The following is a 24,369-nucleotide window of genomic DNA, read 5'->3' as shown; positions in this document are numbered from 1 at the left end:
ACTTGGAGGATTTGAACATGATTTATGAAGATTTAGGAATTAATGTATTTGCCGATTATTACAGAGCTTACTTATTGAATGTACGCATAAGCTTCATTTCGTGGATCATGTCTACGTGTAATCATGTTACAGTCATTTTGGCTTTTGGCTCAGATACCTGAGTTTTTGAATTTAAATAGAAAAGGGTGTTCATTCACTGGAAAAGTGTCTTTGTGTCTTCTGGTCATCCATTTAAGTTGTGTCAAAAGCTTTGAGCTGGAAAGCCTGAGCCTCTCAGTCAGCTTATGTTTAGTTGACTTAGGAAAATGCACTCAAAGAAAACCACGGAGGACGTGCTGTGTCTGTTGCAAGAATAGTTTATTAATGAACAGCAGGGTTAATAAGAATAAAACAAACGAAAAATGCTCCTTCAGGAAGATAAGCAGCATCCACACCCACTCTCTTCCTCCCACTCTCTCGGCTTTTTTAGAGTTCTCACACGGAAAAGATGCCGTCTCCCAAATATGTTTATGTATCACCTTTCCAACGAAAGAGTAATTTAACGTGTAAAATTAAAGCCTTTAAATTAAGCCTTCATCCATGACCCTTTCATTATAGATCTGTGATTTTGTATGTTTTGGACAATTGACTCAAAGAGTATTTAATGAGCAGATGTGGGCAATTCCTTTGTGGTGACATTATCAATTAAACAAATAAAAGGTCTGGAGTTGATTTGAGGTGTGTTGCTTGCATTTGGAAGATTTTGCTGTGAAGAGACAACATGAGATCAAAGGAACTCTCCATGCAAGTGAAACAAGCCATCCTTAAGCTGTGAAGCTGACAAATCCTACAGTATTGGGAATGGCAAAATCTGCACTTTGGTACATCCTGAGAAACAAAGGAAGCACTGATGAACTCAGCAATACCAAAAGACCTGGACATCAACGGAAGCCAACAGTGGTGGATAATCGCAGAATCATTTCCTAGAGAAACCCCTTGAAAACAACCAGCAAGTGAACAACACTCTCCAGGGAGTAGGCATATCGATATCCAAGTCTACCATAAAGAGAAGACTGCATGAAAGTAAATACAGAGTGTTCACTGCAAGGTAAAGCTAACCATAAGCCTCAAGAACAGAAAGGCTAGATTGCTAAATGCAGTCAAATTGAGTTGGTGGCCTTTTTATAATACACATACACAATGACCCAAAACATACGGCCAAAGCAACCCAGGAGTTTATTAAAGCAGAGAAGTGGAATATTCTTCAATGGCCAAGTCAGTCACCCGATCTTAACCAAACTGAGCATTTCACTTCAGACAGAAAGGCCCACAAATAAACTGCAACCGAAAGCCGCTGCAGTAAAGGCCTGGCAGAGCATTAAAAAAGAGGAAACCCAGCATCTGGTGACGTACATGAGTTCAAGACTTTAGGCTGTCATTACCAGCAAAGGGCTTTCAACTAAGTATTAGAAATGAACATTATATTTTCACTTATTTAATTGTTCCAATTACTTTTGAGCTCCTGACATGATGGGATTGTGTTAAAGTATACTTTAGTTCCTCACACTTTTACACAATCTTTTTGTTCAACCCACTGAATTAAAGGTGAAAGTCTGACCTTCAACTGCATCTCAGTTGTTTCATTTAAATGTATTGTGGTAATGTACAGAAACAAAATTATTTTAAAAAGTTGTCTCTTTCCAAATATTTATGTAGTTTAAATCTTCCACCTTTTTCTATATGTTAGTGAGGCACTCTGTGTCATTACTTCTTAATGATGTGACATATCAAACAGTGATTAGTGATTATTTACTGCTTTTTTAAATGCTAACCAACTGACAAAAACTGAGTAGATGATCATTAATAAAATATATTAAATTGGTATTTTCATACTCAGAGTTTTTCTTGCATATTAAATTCTTGTAGTTTGAATCTGATTTGAGTTTATCATCTGTCTGAGTGCTTCTAGTTACATGGATCCACATTTGCTGAGCTGATGGAACGCATCTTCAGCTTTAGTTTGATTGGTCGAACCGGAGAGACAAAGCCTGCAACATCCATCTCTAAGGGGATCTGAGGAACGAACAAATTCACTAAATTAGAAACATCAGTTTTTGACAGCAAATGTTGTTTTCTGTCTGTCTTATTGCACGAAGGAAATTATGTCAAGCTAAGTTTGCAATTTACACACAGTCACCTCTGTTTCTTTGCAGACTGAGAAGCTGAAGTTCTGCAAAACTTCCACCATGGCCAGTTTAACCATCATCAGAGCAAATCGCGTCCCCATGCAGCTCCTTGGCCCAGCCCCAAATGGAAGGTAAGTATACGGGTTGATGTTCTGCTTGTTTTTCTTACTAAATCTGTAAAACAAATTGAAAAAATATGTCAAATACCCACAATTTATATGAATTTTATCTGCCTGCTATGACTGCTTTTAATTAATTAATAGAATTATATAACAGACCAAGTGTTTAAATGCTGCCCTAATAACATGTCCTTTAAAATATAATACAAAGATATTTACAAAAGAAAATATGCTTAATGTTGTAATGCCGAGCCTGTCATGTTTTTGTGTGTGATTTATTTTTTCCTCAGTAACCTGACACAGGCCTACTATGAGAAAGAAATTGCATAAAAATGCCAGATGTAGCAAAAATGATATTAAACTATGATACAAATGTGCAAACTGTTATTTATTAATTAACACATTTGTTTAGAAGGTTCAGATAAACTGAGTTGTTTGAAATGTAACTTTCTGTGGATGTTTTAGTGGTTTAGGTTTTACAGGGTTAATCTTGGCAGTCAATGACTGAATGAGTAAACAACCCTCAACATCCCTCAGAATCCCCAGTAGTGAGAAAGGCTGAACTTGGAAATTCCTTGTTGGCATGCCTTAAGTAACTGATAAGTAGCTTTGCAGAATTGTTGCTACTTATCTTCAGAACGATAAGATAAATTGCTAACTAAATTGCTAACTTGCTAAGATAATTTGTTAACTACCTGTCAGGTTTGAACTCCTCTGGCTCTGGCCACAGCTCCGGGTCATGGTGCAGAGCGTAGACTGGAACCATAACAAGCATGCCCTTTGGGATTGTGATTTCACTGATTTTTACAGTTTCCTTAGCCACTCGTTCCAGACGTGGAATTGAGGGGTACAGCCTGTTGACAAAATGGGAATACTTTTTAAATGTCTGTATTTCACTAAGCATGCAATCACAAGCACTCCTACTGGCATTTGGATTGATGTGGTATGAGTATTTGTTTTTTCAGTAGGTGGGAATTTTTTTTAATTATTATTGTATGCTGGTGTTTGTGCAATCCATGTGCAATGTCCCAGCTTGCACACCCTCTCACAACCTGCAAGTATGTGCTGGACTGTCTTAGATCACACATTTACACAGCCTGTAACTCAGGTCCTATTGGCTGTGGTACATTCCTACAGGCCTGTTGCCTGTGCAGCTTGGATCACAGCCTCTGTGAGCCTCTATCTCCACTATGGCTCCCCTGACCTGTGGTATACCCAGGTTTTTTCTTTTAGTTTTTTTTGTCCATTACCACACCTTCATCTAACTCCACCCTTTCACTTCTCTCTCTATGTCACCATGTGGTCTCATGGTGTATTTCTTTCAGCTAGCACAAGTAAAAGCTCATTACCTCAGACACTCACTGACCACACTATCCAGGTACTCCATCTGCATCAGAGCTTCGTACTCAACTGGACCCTATAAGGTTGTTACAAATCACAGTTTCGGTTAAAGACAGCTCTGATTTAATGTTTTCATCAAATAATATTAAGAAAAAAACTCCATAACCAGAAACTTTGATTCTACCTTGTTTGGGAAAGTGGAGTCTATTTCACTTTGAAGGCGTTTCATGATTTCAGGATTTCTTGCCAAACTGTAAGCCAAGAAAATAAGAGCGATGGCACTTGTCTCGTAGCCAGCAAACACAAACATGGTCACTTGGGAAATGATCTCGTGTTCAGTAAGACCTGTTAGGAACAACAGAAGAGGGCATGAGACATCTGATGTGCATACATGTGACCACAGAGACTCTACGTGTAGTGATGGTTTTACCCTTATGTTTCTTTTCTTTGTCATTTTCACTGGCTGTCTGACACTTGATCAAATGCTGAAGCATATCATCTGAAGTCTACAAAAACAGGTCACAGGAAATAGAATAGTTTAGCGCCAATAATTGGAGACTCTTTAGGAATTTTTAAACCTCTGACATTTTCTGGTGTTCTCTTTGTATGTGTGGCACACTATGTCGAGATCACAGGAGGTTGATGGTTTGTTGTCAGACAGATTTGGATATTTCTTACCAATCAAGGTCACATGATGTGACTAACACATGCAAAACAGATCATGAGGTGAGATTGTTTCAGTCATCTGCTAGCGATTTCTCAACTTAATTCATCGTGGCTAAACATTTGATGAGCTGTGAGAGAAGATTGTATTTATGACGATACTGAGCTTGTGTTTGTTCAAACCTGGGACGAGCTGTTGCGTTCTGCTTTGACCTTCTCCGCAACTGACTTTAAGAAAGCGGTAGAAGACTTGGGGAACAAGGAGACACCCAAGCGCTCCAAAAGAGGAAGAAAAATTGGAAAGCATGCTGAAAAAGAAAAAATGGGTTAAAACCTTTGGCTACCAAATAAATCTGTTAATAATAAGACAAAACAAAACAGAGGCAGTACCTTGAAAAATATAAAGAAGAAGGGGAAATTTAAACAACTGGTTTGCGTGGGTGATGAAGGGATTTGAAGGGTTTTTGATTGAGTCAAAATCCACACTGAATATACAGCTTGCCATCACGTCAATGCTGTAGGGTCCAAAGAAGCTGGAAAGCACACATTGTACTCAGCAGTGGCACATTCAAGGCCTTCAACTGTTTGCTCCACACAGCCTCAAAATCAGCCCACACGTTCCTTTAGCTAACACGTTTATTTTTCATCTTGGGGGAAAATCTGAGGTTTAATGTTTTACAAACTTAGCTTGGATGGTATCACTCACTCTTTCACAATAATGACCTCATCATTGTGCGCCTTGGACTGCAGGCTGTCTGTCAGCTTGTGCGAATGATGCTTCATGATGCTAAACATCTTGAACAGAGAAAAAGAAGTGAAGACAAATAATACTCTTTTGTAACCTCCATATATCTCCACTTACTTCTTTTAGATGGCCAGAGGTGAAGGAGGGAGAGAGGATGTTACGAATCCGTCTCCACTGATCATCCTCAGCTAGAGACACTGCGTCATAGAGATCTCCGTTCAGACGAAAGTTCTGGAGAGACCGTAGTTATATGTTTGCACGTGTGTATCAAACAGCTTTAAATACTTGTACAATGATAAGGCAAAGGATTTGCAGATGTAAATCAAAACTATGAATGAACATGTATGAAATTATATAGTAAACAAAAGAAAACCCCTCAAAACATGTTTTATATTTTAGATTCTTCAAAGTAGCCAGCATGTCCTTTGATTACTACTTTGCACACTCTTGGCATTCTCTCAATGAGCTTCATGAGGTCGTCACCTGAAATGGTTTTCCAACAGTCTTGCAGGAGTTCCCAGAGATGCTGAGCACCTGTTGGCCTTCACTCTGAGGTCCATCTCATCCCAAACCATCTCGACTGGGTTTAGGTCAGGTGACTGTGGAGGCCAGGCCATCACTCTCCTTCTTGGTCAAATAGATTTACACAGCCTGGAGGTGTGTTTGGGGTCATTGTCCTGTTGAAAAATAAATGATGATCCAATTAAATGCAAGCCAGATGGGATGGCGCGTTGTTGCAGAATGCTGTGGTAGCCATGCTGGTTCAGTGTGCCTTCAATTTCGAATGAATCCCCAAGACTGTTACCAGCAAAGCACCAGTACCATCACACCTCCTCCTCCATGTTTCACGCTGAGAACCATTCATGTAGAGACCATCTGTTCAAATTTTCAGTGTCGCACAAAGACACGGCAGGTGGAACCACAGATCTCAGATTTGGACTCATCAGACCAAAGCACAGATTTCCACTGGTCTAATGTCCTTGTTATTCTTGGCCCAACAAATCGCTTGTGTTTGTTGCTTTTCCTTAGTCGTGGTTTCTTAGCAGCTATTTGATCGTAAAGACCTTATTCGCAGTGTTCTCTGAACAGTTGATGTAGAGATGTGTCTGCTACTGGAACTCCGTCTGGCATTTATCTGGGCTCTAATCTGAGGTGCTGTTAACTTGCGATTTCTGAGGCTGGTGACTCGGATGATTTTATCCTCAGCAGTAGAGAGGACTCTTGGTCTTCCTCTGCTGGGGCGGTCCTCATGTGAGCCAGTTTCATCATAGTTCTTGATGTTTTTTGCGACTGCACTTGGGAACACATTCAAAGTTTTAGCAATGTTCTGGACTGACCTTCAGTTTTTAATGATGGACTGTCGTTTCTCTTTACTTAGCTGATTGGTTCTTGCTATAATATGAATTCTAACAGTTGTCAAATAGGGATGTCAACTGTGTACCAACATGACACAACTGATGGTCCCAACCCCATTAAGAAGGCAAGAATTTCCACAAATGAATGCTGACAAGGGACACCTGTGAAGTGAAAACCATTTCAGGTGATCACATCATGAAGCTCATTGAAACAAGGCCAAGGATTGCTTTGTGACAGCGCTGTCGCAAAGCAAAGGGTGGCAACTTTAAGGAATCTAAAATATAAGACTTTGCTACATAACTCCATATATCTTGCTTCATATATCTGATTTCTTCAGTTCATATCTACAATGTAGAATGTAGTAAAAAAAAATAAAAAAAAACATTAAATGAGAAGGTGTGTCCAAACTTTTGACTGGTAGTGTAAGTTGTTACATCTTTGAACATATGCTATGTTAAGTGTTACTATATCATTTTAAAAGCTAAAGAGCCATGTCAGACAAGAAAGTGAGCGTGCTTGATGTGTTACTGTTGTATGTACACATACTAACGTTAGCATGTTTCAACCACCTTTGGGTCAAACGTCACGTTTTTTCCAGTGATAAAAGGGATGAAAGAGCAAAGCTTGACTGTATGTCATATTCAAGTGCAGTGGTATTTATCATATTCATGAATAGAGTTTATCTGAAACATGGATGGAAATTATGTGAGCAGAGGATGTTCACACTGTTTTCAGTGTTTTCAGCTTTTGTTGCTACTGAGGGAACGTTTTCTCGTTTTTTCTCCAATTTCTTATTTCCAGCAGTATGATTTGATTGTTTTGAAAATACATAAAATGTAACTTATTTTATTGGAAAAACAAAATACAATCATATCCCAGGGTTACCAGTTACCACGAAGTTTTACTATAACAGACTGTTGGATGTTTTGTTTCAGTCAGTGTTCATTTCATGTTCGTGTTCTCACCCTGCGGTTGGTAAAGTAGGTGAAGCACTCCTTCACCAGGATGGTTTTCAGCATGTCAGGATCCATCACAGCCAACATAGGTTTCCTGAACTCATACACACTGGACATTTACACAGAACACATCTGCATTTCAGGAGGTATTTGTAGTGGAAAATATTTTTAAATTGCTGAAGGAGCTTTGGATCCATTAAAAACATGCACATGCTCTTATATGGAGATTTTTACAAACTCACCCCCATATTCTCCCATACTTTTGAGCACATTCGTAGTCATCTAAGTAGTGAACCTGTTAACAGCAAATGCATATTTATCACTAAGATATGTTATACATTATTCAGTGTATCCTTTCGAACTTGGTACAAATCATTCGATCTTTACAAATAGCAATCACAAGGATTTACATACACGGTTGTGCCTGGCTATTGTCCCCCAGTACATGACTGGCTTTGGACCCGGGATCCCCATCTTCTCAAATATACCAAAGGTCCAGTGGCCGTACCTAGACAGAACATCAAAGGGGTTAAAGCATGAAGGTGCACAGGTTCACTCAAACACTGTTTACTGTTAACTTGCTTGTCTGAGCTTGAGCAATTCAGCTGTTGCCACCTTGAATCTAAACCGTGTTTTATTGTAAACATTAACTCACATAACAAATATGCAGATAAATGTGATCAGCAGTATCCATGTTTGTAAAGAGAAGAAAAGAACAAAACCCATGGCTCCCTCTTGCTCGGCTGAACTGAAGTAATCTCTAGCTGATCTCAGAGAGGAGGAGTCCTGTTACATAAACCAGCCTCTTTCCTCTTTCCAGGCTGAAGGAAAACAGGAAAAGAACTTTCACCCACAGATCTGAGTACATGCCTGGAAATGTTTTTTTTTCTGTGAGTACAGTATAAGTTTAAAGCTGTTTATATAAAACAATCTGGCCAAAAAATGTTCGTAATGACTTGACTGTGACTGCTCTGTAACATTCAAACTCCAAATACAATAAGATTAAAGTTCAAACAACAAAACCTTTATGCTAATCACAGCTGTTTTTATTGCATTGTTTTGCTTCTTTTGTTTGTTTTAAACTTGTGAAGTACAAAAATGAAGGCCTGAAAACTTCAGGGTCACAAACAGCAAAACTATTAAAAGTGATTATGACACAGTTAATGCTCCTCAGTCTTTCTCTCCGTTAATCATTCACTTGATGCTTTCTGCTGCTATTGGTTAAACTCTCACACACTTCCCTCACTCATGCACCAGGTGTGTGCAGCACAAAATAAAAGGCTCTGGTCACGACACTTGTGTTACCACTGAGAGAAGAGAGAAAACAGAAAAAGAGAAGAGAGAAACTTGGCAGACATGGCGTACTTCTTCTTCTTGTCCGCAGAGACGTGGACCCTGCTGGCTGCCCTCATCACACTGCTGTTTGTGTAAGTTTTAAAGAATACTGGATGTGTTCATCTATTTCCACTTTCTGTTCTTCTTTTATTCTCTTACACCTGTTCCATGTTTTTTCACAGGTATTCCTGCTGGACATATGGGACATTTAAGAGATTAGGAGTCCCTGGGCCCTCACCTATCCCATTTTTTGGCACCATGTTGAAATATAGAAAGGTGGGTAATAACACTTACACGTACTGCCCTTGTCCGGTTGCCAACACTACACACTTGATCTTTGTGTGATCTGGTGTTGTTCAGTGTTCTACGTCATAAACAGCTCATGATGTGTTTTAATAATTAGATCTTTTATATCACTCTTGTTTTCAGGGATTTTTTAACTTTGATGAAGAGTGTTCTAAGAAATATGGGAAAATGTGGGGGTAAGTAGTGTTTTCTACAGTGTGTGTTTGTGTGAGTCTGAATGCATATAGAATATGTAAATAGGTGAGGTTATTATCTGTGCTTATGCTCCAGTTTTACAGGTGTGTGTGTGTGTGTGTGTGTGTGTGTGTGTGTGTGTGTGTGAAAGCATGAAAAATGAACATATTAATTATTGTTTTATTAATCCCCCTTCACTGTTTATACAGCATTTTTGATGGCCGTCAGCCCGTGTTGTGTATCACTGATCCCGCCATGGTAAAAACTATCCTGATAAAGGAGTGTTACTCTTTCTTCACCAACCGCAGGGTTAGTAAGGACATCATACGACTCAATCAGTCTCTTTTTTTTTTTAAATCTGACCTTCTGTCCTCATCACCAGCTGCTTTGAATGTTATTACAGAATTTCCGTCTGAATGGGCCGCTGCATGATGCTGTGTCCATTGCAGAGGATGATCAGTGGAGGAGGATCCGCAGCGTTCTTTCTCCCTCCTTCACCTCTGGGAGATTGAAAGAGGTACGTCCCTCTCTCCCTGAAAAACAATACAATGGCTAAAAAAACCATCTATTTACATGAATGCTCCCTTCTTTAGGATTTTGTTCAGTCTGAATGTAGATGTAGAAAAACAGTGGTACCTCTGTGCTGTTATAATTACATCCATTTTTGTCTGTTTGTGCCTCAGATGTTTGACATCATGAAGCAGCATTCAGCTGTCCTGATCAGCAGCATGAAAAAGAAAGCAGATAAAAATGAACCTCTAGAGCTGAAAGAGTGAGATCTCTCATACTGTTTTCATTTAAATACATCAGAAAAAGCTCAGATTCACCTCTTCTAAGTCTGCAATAACAAAGGTCATGTTTGATGTGTTTGTGTGGTTTTGCAGGTTTTTCGGACCCTACAGTATGGATGTGGTAACCAGCACCGCCTTCAGTGTGGACATCGACTCTCTCAACAACTCCTCAGATCCTTTTGTCACTAACATCAAAAAGATGCTGAAATTTGACTTTTTCAACCCCATCTTCCTCACTGTTGGTAAAGTATTCATTTCATTATTATAACTGCAGCTCATACATAGATTGATCATCGGTGCAGCTGCTGTCCTTCCTCTTCCATTAATAAATGTCTTCTTGTTTGTTTAATTTCAGCCTTCTTTCCCTTCATGGGTCCCATATTGGAAAAATTTGAGTTTTCCTTTTTCCCTACATCTGTGACAGACTTCTTTTACGCTGCGCTACAGAAGATCAAGACTGATCGAGAGACCAGCAAGCAAAAGGTACGGCTGTGAGTTTGTGTTTGTACCAATAACCTGTTCTGACATAAGATCACAGCTGTTCTCAGACTGTGTTTGTTGACTTCCAGACTCGAGTGGACTTTCTCCAGCTAATGATTGACTCTCAGCAAAATAATGATTCCAAACAGGATAAAGGTGATACACGGACACGTCTCCACACATGGAAAAACCAGCTTAAAGCTGTTCTAACATGTATATCCCTCCTATCTCCTCAGGTCTGACAGATCATGAGATCCTTTCCCAAGCAATGATTTTCCTCTTTGCTGGCTACGAAACGACCAGCAGCTCTCTCACTTTCTTGTCTTACAATTTGGCAACAAACCCTCAGGTGATGAAAAAGCTGCAGGAGGAGGTGGATGCAACCTTCCCAAACAAGGTACGTGAGAAGTGAGAACACCTGGAACTGAACAGCAGTCTTAAAGTGAGAAAAACCTTTCTTTGATGAGATCCCACTTTACTCCAGATTTAGGCTTGACTTGTCTCCCCTTTAATGCAAACACACATCTTGATATTTACACCAAAATCCATCCATCTATTTCCTTCTATCCAGTTTAGGGTCATGAGGTGATGGGGGCTAATCCAGCTGTGTCAGGGAGCTTTGTTAGCTAAGGAGGGTTGCAAAGTCAAGTTAAAATCATTTCACAAAAACATAATAAACACAAGCTTCCTTTGCAAACAACATTAAAGTTCACAGAAGAAGAAGTCAGCTTTTAACAATGCATAATGATAAAGATCATAATAATCCTCCAAATTTACCCATAATAAATTTTATGTTGTTTTCTTTAATTTTTTTCCAAGGCTGTTTTAATTTAATTTCCTTTTACCTTATTTCGTGCATTTTATTGGATTAATTACTACATTGCAATAGTGCATACAGACTGTCTCTCAACCAGAAATCCAAACAGCTGTTTTTAAATTTTACCACTAGAGGGCAGAAGAACTCCACAATAGGACTGGGTGTCGTCACTGATTTCTATAATAGATTCAATTCCGATTCACAAGGTTCCGATTTGATTCGACTCGATTTCAATGGGGGAAATTTTGCGTCAGACAGTCAGAAATATTATAATTCTGATCATTTATCAGTACTGGCACTTGTGACACAGAGGTGTGAGCATCACAGCAGATGCCTTTTTGTCAAAGTAACTGATGATAAAACACAGAAAAACATGAAGTAGATTTTCCTGGCCTGGCTTTTTCTAGCAGATAACCTTAAAAATATTCTGCAGTAGATCATAAACTGAGGAAAACCTTGAATCAACATATGAACATTACCTGATGCTGCGGAAGTGAAGCAGTGCAAAGTTACAGAGGTGTTATTTGAGACACAGGTAAGCGTTTTGCAATTGGTATAATTGTTTAAAGTTCATATTTCTTCGGAATTGAACAGCAGAAATGAGACTTTCTTGTAAGAAGTCATTTAAAAAAATGCGACTGACAGCGCTGTAAACAACGGTAGACTGGCGGATAAGCATGTGAATAATGCAGAAAACAGAGATTTCAGATGGTAAACTGTTCTTGAAGTACGCTGAAAGAGAGAGAGCTTTGCAGGAAGTGTGATTTACCGTGGTAGAAACAAAACAGCAAAGGTAAGAGGGAATTGATGACGATATTTATCTAATGCGAAGCTAGTTTTGATCTTCTTTTGCTGCTGGTTCAGTGAATTTTGGTTGGAAAGTGACAAAACCTGCAGCTTCGGCGCCCTGATGGCGTGTCCGTGTGCGTGCTGTCTGGTGAGAAAGCCCACATCTCACAGACTGTGATGCGTCGGCTCCACGCTTTGTGTTTACATCTTTGTGTGGAATACGTTTATCTGCTCTCATTTACTGTTTTAGCTGTTTGGTGGTTGTTGAAATGAAAACATTAACACGAGATTCTGGTGATTCTGGCGAAATACATATATATTTAAAATCAGTTCAGGACCTAATGAATCAGTATCCCGTTATTCAAGCTAAAATTGATTTTAATCGGAAAATCGATAATTGAACCCCACCCTACTCCACAAAAGTCCAGTTTGTGGGTGATATCCAGAAGTGGCTCAGAAAGTCATGTTTATGTGCTTGTGTTCAGGCTCCCATCCAGTACCAGGAACTAATGCAGATGGAGTATCTCGACTGTGTCATCAATGAGTCTCTCCGATTGTTCCCCATCGCTTCACGTTTGGAACGTGTGGCCAAGGCCAGTGTGGAGATAAATGGCTTTGTGATTCCAAAAGGTATGGTTGTCATAGTCCCCACCTGGCCGATGCACCGGGACCCCGAGATTTGGCCTGAACCAGAGAAATTCAAACCTGAGAGGTACGGAAAGGATTCACACGTGTCTGATGTGACAAAGCAGAATGAAGCTCTGTGGGACATAACCCCATTTCTGTTGTTAATATATTGTGTGTGTGTGTGTGTGTGTGTTCTCAGGTTCAGCAAGGAAAACAAGGAGACAATTGATCCGTACAGCTACATGCCTTTTGGAGCAGGCCCGAGGAACTGCATTGGGATGCGATTTGCTCTGGTTTTGATGAAACTTGCAATAGTGGAGATCCTCCAGAGGTACAGCTTCTCTGTGTGTAAGGAGACCGAGGTGAGAGCCCAGATCATCTTCTCTAACTGTTATTGCCTGTTTTATGCTGTATGAAGAGCCCTGTCCCAATATTATTCACTGCTAGTTTAAAAGTGATATGGACGATGCATCCACCGTGTATATCAGTCCAAAGATAAAAAGCCACGAACTGGCACAGCAGTTTCATAAAACAGTTGGATTTTACGCATTTCTATGTTTTCCATCAGCTTTCCACCTTAAGTTGTTTGGAGATCTGAAATAAGAATGCAGAGTTTTGTGTTATTGTCATTAATTCTACATGTCACTTCCTTGCAGATCCCCTTTGAGCTGGACATCCAGGGTCTGCTACAGCCAAAACGACCAATCAAACTGAAGCTGGTGCCACGTTCTTAACCTTCCTGCTAAAAATAAAAATGATAATGAAAGATTCTCTTCTTAATTTTGCTCTTTACAAACCTTTTGTGTACAGAAGCAAATGCTATTTTTTTTACCGAAACAGTCCAAGCGTGTACCTCTGCATCTTTTTCTTAACTGTTTGACAGATGAACCATTTTACTGATCTTTAAAATCAATAAAGAATGTCCAGATTCTTCTACTCTGTCCTGTCATTTTTATGTGCTGCAGATAACTCTGAATGTAATCATTTTGCTGCTCACAGTAGGAAAATAAATGTTAAAGTTAAATTTTATGTAGTTTCCAACAACAGTCACCTCAAGGCATTATATGGCCTAAAGTGAATGCCCTACAGTACCAGAGAGAGACCCCATAATTGCTTTAGTGAAAGGTTTGGTGATGATGTGGAGGACAAATTTCTTTTGACCCGGAAGACACAGCGAGCAGAACAAGGCTCAGGGTGGGGCCTGGTCGGGGGCACGGAGAGACCACAAACAAGAAACTGGAAAAAAGTGAAAAGAGAAAAAAGTTAATGACATGCAACATTGGCAGATAAATGTGTGGGGAGTGAAAAGAGGGGAATGGAGAAGAAAGAGAGAGGTCTGCCAGCAGCCTCGGGATCACCTGATCCAGCCTGAACTATAGGCTTTTTCAAAAAAAACAAAAGTCTGAGCTAAGAGTAAGCTAGAGAGGTTCCACAGTGCAGTGGCCTGATAGCTGAATGCGTTGCCTCCCATTCTACTTTTAGAAACTCTAGGAACCAAATAAAACAAAAACAAAAAAAACGCTGAGAGCAAAGTGATCTAGCCTTTAAGATATGATGGGATCAGATCATTCAGGACTTTGTACATGTGGAGGATTTTAATGTGTATCACTTCATTGGTTATTATAACAGACTGTTGGATGTTTTGTTTCAGCCAGTGTTAATTTCATGTTCATGTTCTCACCCTGCGGTTGGTAAAGCAGGTCAATCAATCAATCAATCAATATTTATTTCTATAGCACATTTAAAAGGGACAGTGTCCAACAAAGTGCTTCACACAAGGCAGCAAATCAGATTACAGCAAATGGCAACAAAAACAGTTATAAAACAGTTATAGTAACAGTTACAGTTACATAGCACAAATGCAGACCGGGAGGAAGTCGGAACTCATTTGCTTCAAGGGCTAGAAGGAACAGGTGAGTTTTTAAGTGTGATTTAAACGATTGAATGGATTCTGACATGCGTACATCGATTGGAAGATTATTCCAGAGTTTAGGTGCATCAATTGCAAAAGCTCGTTCCCCTCTAGTCTTTCGTTGGGGCCTTGGTTGCACTAAGAGCAGTTGGTTAGAGGATCTAAGTGCTCTCTTGGGGCTAAACACGTTGAGAATGTATGTTAGGTAACTGGGCGCCAAGTTATTGAAAATTTTAAAAGTATCGGGGTGATGTGATCAGGCCTTCTGGTGCCAGTTAAGAGGGGTGCTGCAGCATTTTGAACTAACTGCAAACGCTGGACGAGAGGGAATTGGAGGCCCAAGTACAGAGAGTTGCAATAGTCCAGTCTAGAAGTGATAAAGGCATGGATAAGCTTTTCAAGGTCTTTATGTGGAATATAGGGCTTTGCCTTGGAGATTTGGCGTAGCTGGTAAAAACTCGTTTTCACAACTGAAGACACTTGCTTGTCTAATTTGAGGGAGCTATCAAGGATCACTCCAAGATTTCTAAAGGTATAAGAGAGATGGCTGGCATAGGACCCCAGTGTATCAGTTAGCTGGTCCTGGGGAATGTGATTATCAAAAACAATAATTTAGAGTTAGAGAGTTTTGTAATTGCCAATCTTTAACTTCCCGCAGACAGTTGAACGGACTGGACATCCTGATTCAGGGGGAAGTAGATTTGGATGCTGTCAGCATAACAATGAAACAAGATATTATGCTTTTTGAAAATGAGTCCCAAGGGCAGCATGTACAAAGAAAATAACGTAGGACTTAGCACCGAACCCTGGGGCACACCACAACGGAAAGGGGCAAAAGAGGATGAGTATCTCCCCATGGTGACGGAGAATGACCTCTCAGATAAGTATGATTTAGACCATGAAAGGACATTACCTTTAATCCCGACTACATGTTCTAGCCTTGCCAGGAGAATATTGTGATCAGCCGTATCGTAAGCCGAGGTTAAGTCTAATAAAACTATACCACGGAGCGCCCTGAATCAGCAGTTAAAAGGAGGTCATTAAAAACCCTTAATAGCGCTGTCTCGGTACTGTGACGTGGTTTAAACCCAGACTGGAATTTTTCACTGATTCTATTAGTCTCTAAGAAGGTCAGTAATTGATGAAGGACTATTTTTCCAAGATTTTGGCCATAAAAGGAAGTTTAGAGATCGGCCTACAGTTTGCAAGAACATTAGGATCAAGGTTACTTTTCTTGATAACAGGTTGCATGACTACATGTTTGAAGGCAGTCGGAACGCAGCCTGATAACAGTGATGAGTTCATTAGGTCCAATGATGTTTAGAGCATCCATAATAATACGGCAAGGAAGAATGTCGTGCCGGGAGTTAGAACTTTTCAATTGAAGCACTCCTTTACCAGGATGGTTTTCAGCATGTCAGGATCCATCACAGCCAGCATACGCAATGAACATTTACACAGAACACACCTGCATTTCGGGAGGTTTTTGTAGTGGAAAATATTTCTTATTGCTCAGGGAGCTTTGGATCCAGTTGTGCTGACAAAAACAGAGAAATCCATTAAAGACATGCACATGTTCTTATATGGACATTTTTACAAACTCACCCCCATATTCTCCCATACTTTTGAGCACATTCATAGGCATCTAAGTAGTGAACCTGTTAACAGCAAATGCATATTTATCACTAAGATATGTTATACATTATTCAGTGTATCCTTTCGAACTTGGTACAAATCATTCGATCTTTACAAATAGCAATCACAAGGATTTACATACACGGTTGTGCCTGGCTATTGTCCCCCAGTACATGACTGGCTTTGGACCCGGGATCCCCATCTTCTCAAATATACCAAAGGTCCAGTGGCCGTACCTAGACAGAACATCAAAGGGGTTAAAGCATGAAGGTGCACAGGTTCACTCAAACACTGTTTACTGTTAACTTGCTTGTCTGAGCTTGACCAATTCAGCTGTTGCCACCTTAAATTTAAACTGTTTTATTGTAAACATTAACTCACATAAAAAATATGCAGATAAATGTGATCAGCAGTATCCATGTTTGTAAAGAGAAGAAAAGAACAAAACCCATGGCTCCCTCTTGCTCAGCTGCACTGAAGTAATCTCTAGCTGATCTCAGAGAGGAGGAGTCCTGTTACATAAATCAGCCTCTTTCCTCTTTCCAGGTATTAGGAAATATATTTTCCAGTGCTTATTTGTTGTGTATTTTGTTTTATGCATTTAATAACAGGCCAGTATAGTAGAGGCCACCTTTCAGTATAAACTGTGTCATAGGTCATTGCTTAGCAAGACCGAAAATGTGTAGAACAGGAAGCTTTGTGCAGAGTTGCAGAGAGCATTGCCTGCGTATGTGCTGCTAAAAGAACAACAGGAAACAGCGGGGTGAGAGGGAGTTAAGATAGATTTCTAAGTAATTGCAGAAGATCACCGAAAAAGGAACTGTGTCTAACTGTCACTAACGGTAACTGATGCATGTTATGTTATCTGCTTACGCATACAGGGCGTGTAAAGCCCTTTAAATAGTGAAGCTTGTGTATTCCCTCTTTGAGATCTAACGGGCTGCCCTTTTGGTGGTGTGATGTGGATTTCCCGCATATATGTGTTTAATAAATAATTGTTTTTGACTGGACCTGCTCTGAGTATTGGTTATTTATTCTCAGAACATCAAAAAAGAATTGGGACACAGGAAAAATAGGAAAACAACTTTCAGGTGTGTGCAGCACAATATAAAAGGCTCTGGTCACGACACTTGTGTTGCCACTGAGAGAAGAGAAAAAGAGAGAAACAGAAAAAGAAAAGAGAGAAACTTGGCCGATATGGCGTACTTCCTCTTCTTGTCTGCAGAGACGTGGACCCTGCTGGCTGCCCTCATCACGCTGCTGTTTGTGTAAGTTTGAAAGAATACTGGATGTGTTCATCTATTTCCACTTTTTGTTCTTCTTTTATTCTCTTACACCTGTTCCATGTTTTTCACAGGTATTCCTGCTGGACATATGGGACATTTAAGAGATTAGGAGTCCCTGGGCCCTCACCTATCCCATTTTTTGGCACCATGTTGAAATATAGAAAGGTGGGTAATAACACTTACACTGTAAATACTGTATCCACTGTGGACTGTTTTAAATGTGTGATCATTATAATAATCTCTCAGATTCATGTGTCACTTTGAATCCTGCCTATGTGCACAGTGTTAGATCAGTGAACCAGATTTGATTTGATCTTTGTGTGATCTGGTGTTGTTCAGTGTTCTACATCATAAACAGCTCATGATGTTTTCATAATTAGATCTTTTATATCGCTCTTGTTTTCAGGGATTTTTTAACTTTGATGAAGAGTGTCATAAGAAATATGGGAAAATGTGGGGGTAAGTAGTGTTTTCTACAGTGTGTGTTTGTGTGCGTCTGAACATATAGAGTATATGTAAATGTGTAGGGATAAATGTCTGCATAAGTGAGGTGATCATCTGTGCTTATGCTTCAGTTTTACAGGGGCCTGTGTGTGTGTGTGTGTGTGTGTGTGTGTGTGTGTGTGTGTGTGTGTGTGTGTGTGTGTAAACATGAAAAATGAACATATTAATTATTGTTTTATTAATCCCCCTTCACTGTTTATACAGCATTTTTGATGGCCGTCAGCCCGTGTTGTGTATCGCTGATCCTGCCATGGTAAAAACTATCCTGATAAAGGAGTGTTACTCTTTCTTCACCAACCGCAGGGTTAGTAAGGACATTATACGACTCAATCAGTCTCTTTTTAAAAATCTGACCTTCTGTCCTCATCACCAGCTGCTTTTAAATGTTATTACAGAATTTCCGTCTGAATGGGCCGCTGTACGATGCTGTGAACATTGCAGAGGATGATCAGTGGAGGAGGATCCGCAGCATCCTTTCTCCCTCCTTCACCTCTGGGAGATTGAAAGAGGTACGTCCCTCTCTGCCCTCCCTCCGGCTTTTGTTTGATGCTAAAAAACAAAAGAAACAAAAAGCAATTCATAACCAAACTCTCTGTCACTTATGCTCAAACTACATTAGAAAGAATAGAAAGCATTGCTTTTCAGCTTACTTGGTTTCACAGTTAGAGCCATTCAGTTTATATAAGTAGTAAATATAAGAGCACGAGGGAGACATACAATGCAAAAAACATCTATTAACAGATTTTGTTCAGTCTCTAACAGTGGTCCCTGCCCCATTCTCATGGACTGCTGATCTACAAAAACAGTGGTAACTCTGTGCTGTTATAATTGCATCCAGGGTTTTTTGTCTGTTTGTGCCTCAGATGCTTGACATCATGAAGCAGCATTCAGCTGTCCTGATCAGCAGCATGAAAAAGAAAGCAGATAAAGATGAACCTCTAGAGCTGAAAGAGTGAGATCTCTCATACTGTTTTCATTTAAATACATCAGAAAAAGCGCAGATTCACCTCTTCTAAGTCTGCAATAATAAAGGTCATGTTTGATGTGTTTGTGTGGTTTTGCAGGTTTTTCGGACCCTACAGTATGGATGTGGTAACCAGCACCGCCTTCAGTGTGGACATCGACTCTCTCAACAACCCCTCAGATCCTTTTGTCACAAACATCAAAAAGATGCTGAAATTTGACTTTTTCAACCCCATCTTCCTCACTGTTGGTAAAGTGTTCATTTCATTTTTATAACTGCAGCTCATGCATAGATTGATCATCAGTGCAGCTGCTGTCCTTCCTCTTCCATTAATAAATGTCTTCTTTTTTAAATCTCAGTCATCTTTCCATTCCTGATTCCCATATTGGAAAAACTGGACTTCGCCTTTTTCCCTACATCTGTGACAGACTTCTTTTACGCTGCGCTACAGAAGATCAAGACTGATCGAGAGACCAGCAAGCAAAAGGTACGGCTGTGAGTTTGTGTTTGTACCAATAACCTGTTCTGACATAAGATCACAGCTGTTCTCAGACTGTGTTTGTTGACTTCCAGACTCGAGTGGACTTCCTCCAGCTAATGATCGACTCTCAGCAAAATAATAATTCCAAACAGGATAAAGGTGATACACAGACACGTCTCCACACATGGAAAAACCAGCTTAAAGCGTTTCTAACGTGTATATCCCTCCTATCTCCTCAGGTCTGACAGATCATGAGATCCTTTCCCAAGCAATGACTTTCCTCTTTGCTGGCTACGAAACGACCAGCAGCTCTCTCACTTTCTTGTCTTACAATTTGGCAACAAACCCTCAGGTGATGAAAAAGCTGCAGGAGGAGGTGGATGCAACCTTCCCTAACAAGGTACATGAGAAGTGAGAACATCTGGAACTGAACAGCAGTCTTAAAGTGAGAAAAACCTTTCTTTGATGAGATCCCACTTTACTTAAGATTTAGGCTTAACTCATCTGTGATTTTATTTTGGTGAAGCAAAACAGCAAAAGTAAGAGGGAATTAATGGCAATATTTATCTAATGTGAAGTGTAGTTTTGATCTTCTTTTGCTGTTGCTGGATCAATGAGTTTTGGTTGGAGAGTGAGAAAACCTGCATCTTCAGAATCTGTGGGCCGTCAGCTTTCAGCCCTGACGGTGTGTCTGTTTACATGCCATCGGGTGAGCAAGCCGATTTCTACAGATTCTGATGCATCAATTCAGGATTTAATGAAGCAGTAATGCATTATTCAATCTAAAATCAATTTTAATCAGAAGATCGATAATTGAAACCCCACCCCTACTCCACAAAAGACCACTTTGTGGGAGATATCCATCAGAAGTGGCTCAGAAAGTCATGTTTATGTGCTTGTGTTCAGGCTCCCATCCAGTACCAGGAACTAATGCAGATGGAGTATCTCGACTGTGTCATCAATGAGTCTCTCCGATTGTTCCCCATCGTTGCACGTTTGGAACGTGTGGCCAAGGCCAGTGTGGAGATAAATGGCTTTGTGATTCCAAAAGGTATGGTTGTCATAGTCCCCACCTGGCCGATGCACCGGGACCCCGAGATTTGGTCTGAACCAGAGAAATTCAAACCTGAGAGGTACGGAAAGGATTCACATGTGTCTGATGTGACAAAGCAGAATGAAGCTCTGTGGGACATCACCCCATTTCTGTTGTTAATATACTGTGTGTGTGTGTGTGTGTGTGTGTGTGTGTGTGTGTGTGTGTGTGTGTGTGTGTGTGTGTGTGTGTGTGTGTGTGTTCTCAGGTTCAGCAAGGAAAACAAGGAGACAATTGATCCGTACATCTACATGCCTTTTGGAGCAGGCCCCAGGAACTGCATTGGGATGCGATTTGCTGTGGTTGTGATGAAACTTGCAATAGTGGAGATCCTCCAGAGGTACAGCTTCTCTGTGTGTAAGGAGACAGAGGTGAGAGCCCAGATCAACTTTTTTATGATGTATGAAAACCCTGTCCCAATATTATTAATGGCTAGTTAAATAGTGATATGGAGGGGATTGCATAACACTGTGTCTATCAGTCTGAAGATAAAAAGCCACGAACTGACACAGCACTTCCATGAAACAGTTGGATTTTACACATTTTCTCATTTTCCCATCAGCCTTCCACCTTAAGTTATTTGGAGATCTGAAATAAGAAGGCAGAGGTTTTTTTTTTAATAAATATTTTTATTGCGAGACAAATGTACATTAATTTACAATAACAATACAATCTGTTCCCCTCACATATTTGTTAGTTTTTCTTACGAAGGCAGAGTTTTGTGCGTTATTGTCATTAATTCTACATGTTACTTTCTGCAGATCCCCTTTGAGCTGGACATCCAGGGTTTCCTACAGCCAAAACGACCAATCAAACTGAAGCTGGTGTCACGTTCTTAACCTTCCTGCTAAAAATAAAATGACAATGAAAGATTCGTTTCTTAATTGTGCTCTTTACAAACCTTTCATGTACAGAAGCAAATGCTAGTTTTTTACCGAAACAGTACAAGCGTGTACCTCTGCATTTCTTTTCCCTTACTGACAGATGAACCATTTTACTGATCTTTAAAATCATTAAAGAATGTCCAGATTCTTCTACTCTGTGCTGTCATTTTTGTGTGTGGCAGATTACTCTGAATGTAATCATTTTGCTGCTCACAGTAGGAAAATAAATGTTGATGTCAATTTTATGTAAATTCCAAAAACAGTCATCTCAAGGCATTTTATGACATAAAGTGAATGCCCCACAATACCAGAGAGAGACCACACAATTGTTTTAGTGAAAGGCTTGGTGATGATGTGGAGGACAAATTTCTTTTGACCCGGAAGACACAGCGAGCAGAACGAGGCAGGGTGGGGCCTGGTCGGGGGGACAGAGAGACCACAAACAAGAAATAGAAAAAAAAATGAAAAGAGAAAAAAGTTAATGACATGCAACATTGGCACATAAATATGTGAGGCGTGAAAAGAGGTGTGTGGAGAAGAAAGAGTCTTTGCATCATCAGAGGTCTGCCAGCAGCCTCTGCATCACCTGATCCAGCCTGAACTATAAGCTTTAAAAAAAAGAAAAAAAAAAAGTCTGAGCTAAGAGAAAGCTAGAGAGGTTCCACAGTGCAGCGGCCTGATAGCTGAATGCACTGCCTCCAATGTTCCCTCTAAGCTGCGCGCGTGCACAATCGGCACTGCTGGCACGGTCTCCGCGCACAGAAAATCTGCGTTGAGCACAAGAAAATCTAACCTGAATTGAAATTAAAATAAATACGTCAACAATTTATTCTGTAAGAGTCAGTAAGTGACCGGTGACTGGCTGCTCCAGCCAATGATGCGATTCACATTCGTATATACGCAGCTAACCAACGTCGTTGACAGGCTATGACAGCGTCCTTATGTGCCGACACCGGCGTTTTAGCTAGCAAAGCGGTGTGGCTGATGTGGAGTGAAGCTACGTTAATTAGTGATGTGCGGATCGATACTGAAATATCGATTCCTCAAATACCAGTCATTTATGTTCTAGAATCAATTCTCACATTAAAATATCGATATTTTAGTAATTTAGGGTAAATTTGTAGTTTATCATTAACAGGAACACAGTGGGAAGAAACTATGGCTGTATCCCAATTCAGGGTCTGCAGCCTTAACGGTCCTCAAGGGCCGCGTACTCAAAGACCGCTAAGGCCGGAAGTGCGAGGCTTGTAGGCTTGTGAAATGGCCTCCGTCGCGCTGCCCAGGTTGCCTAGCAACCATGATACTAACCGCTGGAAACGTGTCATACAGCTTTGTTTGACAGAAATGAAGGAGAACATATTTTGTTCACTTGTTTGTTTGTTTCTACAAGAGCTTTGTGTGATTTGATAAGTATCTGAGGCTGAGACCAAAGGACTGTAAAACATGATTGTTGGGCTTCATTTCTGTACTGAACAGTCATTTTAAGATTAGCTAGTAAATAACAATTAGCTAATGTTGTTCATGAGACTAAAGTCATCTCACTTTGGTAATGTAAATATAATATGGCCAATATTATAGTTATTCTATTAATCATTATTCGTTATTACAGCAGTGAACTTGAACTCTGTGTCAAATACTGAGCTTCAGTAAAGATTCAAGTTACAATTATTTATATTTCCTATCACCTTAAATCTTCACTCAAAGACAAGTATCTTTAACAGTGTATATGTAGATATATTATATATAAGAGACAAATATTGTTCGTTTAATATGTTGGCATTACTAAATTTGGCTCAATGCTTACATATATGTGTAAAAAGAAAATGTACGAGCTATGATAACTGTTTCTGATAAAATGAAGAGTAGACTGATATATTAAATATTCCTTTATTGGGTGAGAAAATCATACCATGTCATAACTGCTTAAAGTCATACAGAATAGATATCAGGGCCTTAAACAGGCTGACTTCTGCTAAATGGGTCAAACTGGGCAGAAAGTATACAAACACATAACATCCTTATAGAATATGATGTAACACTATAGATCAACTTACCTCAAAATATATAAAGAATATAAACAATTACAACAATGTGATGCAACAAACAGCAGTACTACTAATCCAAAATACTCAAAGCTTCACAGAACTGAAACAAACATGGACATTTATTTTTAGGTCCATTCTGCTGCTGATACATACTTTAGGTTTCTGAACATTAAACTTGTTGCTGCCTTTCATAGTGTGTAACTTGAAGGCCCTGAGTACTTTCTCCCACACTGAAAACACTGGAATGATAAAATTATTTGAACATTACCTAATAAGACTGATTCAGGACAGACAATTAGCTATTTTAAACTTTTCTAGCAGTCCTTCACAAACAGGGAACAGTCTGTCTATTCTCTCCATCTGTCAGCTGCTGCTGGCTCTTCCTCCTCCTCTTCCTCACACACTGCTGAGTTTGTCCTGGTTGATCATCAGGGGTGCAAAGCCTCACAGATGATGTGCAGCAGTGGGTCCCTCAGTCTGTCCTCACTCTGGACACTTGCAGTTGTCACACATGGAAATCAAATGTGTGATAAGCTGCAGGATTCAAACACAAGTGTAACTTATAAATACATGTTCATATTTTTATTCCACAATCAGAGAGAAAGAAAAACAGAGAGAGTGCAGGACAGACAGACAGGTGACAGTCTCAGGTGTATACACTGCTACAAAACAGTGCAAGAGAAGGAGGATTTAGTGTTTGTGTTATTACGAGTGCTAAACAAGAAGAGTTCCGAGATGGTACAGTGGACACATGTGTGACTCCTGTGATTAAAGCATCTTTCTTTCAGCTTAACGAGTGAACCGTCAGCTCGTTCAAACACACGTTAAAGTCCGTTTGGCTCGACACCACCGAACAGAGGCAGCAATATAACATAGCTAACATTAACAGTGCAGTGGATCC

General features: G+C 39.9%; 3 protein-coding genes across 3 annotated transcripts; 2 read left to right on the top strand and 1 right to left on the bottom strand.

Moving 5' to 3' along the window:
- Positions 1–351: 351 nt before the first annotated feature.
- On the bottom strand, positions 352–8,100 carry LOC134629029 (cytochrome P450 3A30-like). The gene is made up of 14 exons (XM_063475916.1): positions 8,001–8,100; positions 7,760–7,853; positions 7,588–7,640; positions 7,355–7,454; positions 5,151–5,264; positions 4,995–5,083; positions 4,679–4,821; positions 4,472–4,596; positions 4,056–4,131; positions 3,810–3,970; positions 3,634–3,701; positions 2,980–3,138; positions 2,177–2,339; positions 352–2,052 (listed from the first exon to the last, which is right to left on the bottom strand). Exons 1-14 carry the CDS (start codon positions 8,069–8,071, stop codon positions 1,945–1,947), a joined length of 1,524 nt encoding a protein of 507 aa, XP_063331986.1. The 5' UTR covers positions 8,072–8,100; the 3' UTR covers positions 352–1,944.
- Positions 8,101–8,157: 57 nt separating this feature from the next.
- On the top strand, positions 8,158–13,515 carry LOC134629031 (cytochrome P450 3A30). The gene is made up of 14 exons (XM_063475918.1): positions 8,158–8,235; positions 8,603–8,772; positions 8,863–8,956; positions 9,110–9,162; positions 9,370–9,469; positions 9,564–9,677; positions 9,844–9,932; positions 10,045–10,193; positions 10,307–10,434; positions 10,521–10,587; positions 10,668–10,828; positions 12,523–12,749; positions 12,864–13,026; positions 13,321–13,515. The coding sequence occupies exons 2-14, from the start codon at positions 8,702–8,704 to the stop codon at positions 13,396–13,398; spliced, it is 1,494 nt and encodes a 497-aa protein (XP_063331988.1). The 5' UTR covers positions 8,158–8,235; positions 8,603–8,701; the 3' UTR covers positions 13,399–13,515.
- Positions 13,516–17,408: 3,893 nt separating this feature from the next.
- LOC134629032 (cytochrome P450 3A40-like) lies at positions 17,409–21,460 on the top strand. Its single transcript, XM_063475919.1, has 13 exons — positions 17,409–17,479; positions 17,569–17,662; positions 17,904–17,956; positions 18,206–18,305; positions 18,397–18,510; positions 18,865–18,953; positions 19,066–19,214; positions 19,325–19,452; positions 19,539–19,605; positions 19,686–19,846; positions 20,353–20,579; positions 20,748–20,910; positions 21,301–21,460. Exons 1-13 carry the CDS (start codon positions 17,409–17,411, stop codon positions 21,376–21,378), a joined length of 1,494 nt encoding a protein of 497 aa, XP_063331989.1. The 3' UTR covers positions 21,379–21,460.
- Positions 21,461–24,369: the final 2,909 nt, after the last annotated feature.

This window comes from Pelmatolapia mariae, linkage group LG6 (genome assembly GCF_036321145.2).
Source record: "Pelmatolapia mariae isolate MD_Pm_ZW linkage group LG6, Pm_UMD_F_2, whole genome shotgun sequence".
Lineage (NCBI taxonomy): Eukaryota > Metazoa > Chordata > Actinopteri > Cichliformes > Cichlidae > Pelmatolapia > Pelmatolapia mariae.
This window is presented reverse-complemented; position numbering and strand designations above follow the sequence as displayed.

Bases quoted from the DNA above. Each gene is read 5' to 3' on its own strand.
- LOC134629032 (XM_063475919.1), top strand. From the start codon at position 17,409: ATGGCGTACTTCCTCTTCTTGTCTGCAGAGACGTGGACCCTGCTGGCT. The intron at 17,957-18,205 runs GTAAGTAGTGTT...CTGTTTATACAG, and splicing joins AAATATGGGAAAATGTGGGG to CATTTTTGATGGCCGTCAGC. The intron at 19,847-20,352 runs GTACATGAGAAG...GCTTGTGTTCAG, and splicing joins ATGCAACCTTCCCTAACAAG to GCTCCCATCCAGTACCAGGA.
- LOC134629029 (XM_063475916.1), bottom strand. From the start codon at position 8,071: ATGGGTTTTGTTCTTTTCTTCTCTTTACAAACATGGATACTGCTGATC. The intron at 7,854-8,000 runs GTGAGTTAATGT...TGTTCTGTCTAG, and splicing joins TTTATCTGCATATTTGTTAT to GTACGGCCACTGGACCTTTG. The intron at 7,641-7,759 runs GTATGTAAATCC...TGCTGTTAACAG, and splicing joins CAATAGCCAGGCACAACCGT to GTTCACTACTTAGATGACTA.
- LOC134629031 (XM_063475918.1), top strand. From the start codon at position 8,702: ATGGCGTACTTCTTCTTCTTGTCCGCAGAGACGTGGACCCTGCTGGCT. The intron at 9,933-10,044 runs GTGAGATCTCTC...GTGGTTTTGCAG, and splicing joins GAACCTCTAGAGCTGAAAGA to GTTTTTCGGACCCTACAGTA. The intron at 10,435-10,520 runs GTACGGCTGTGA...GTTGACTTCCAG, and splicing joins GAGAGACCAGCAAGCAAAAG to ACTCGAGTGGACTTTCTCCA.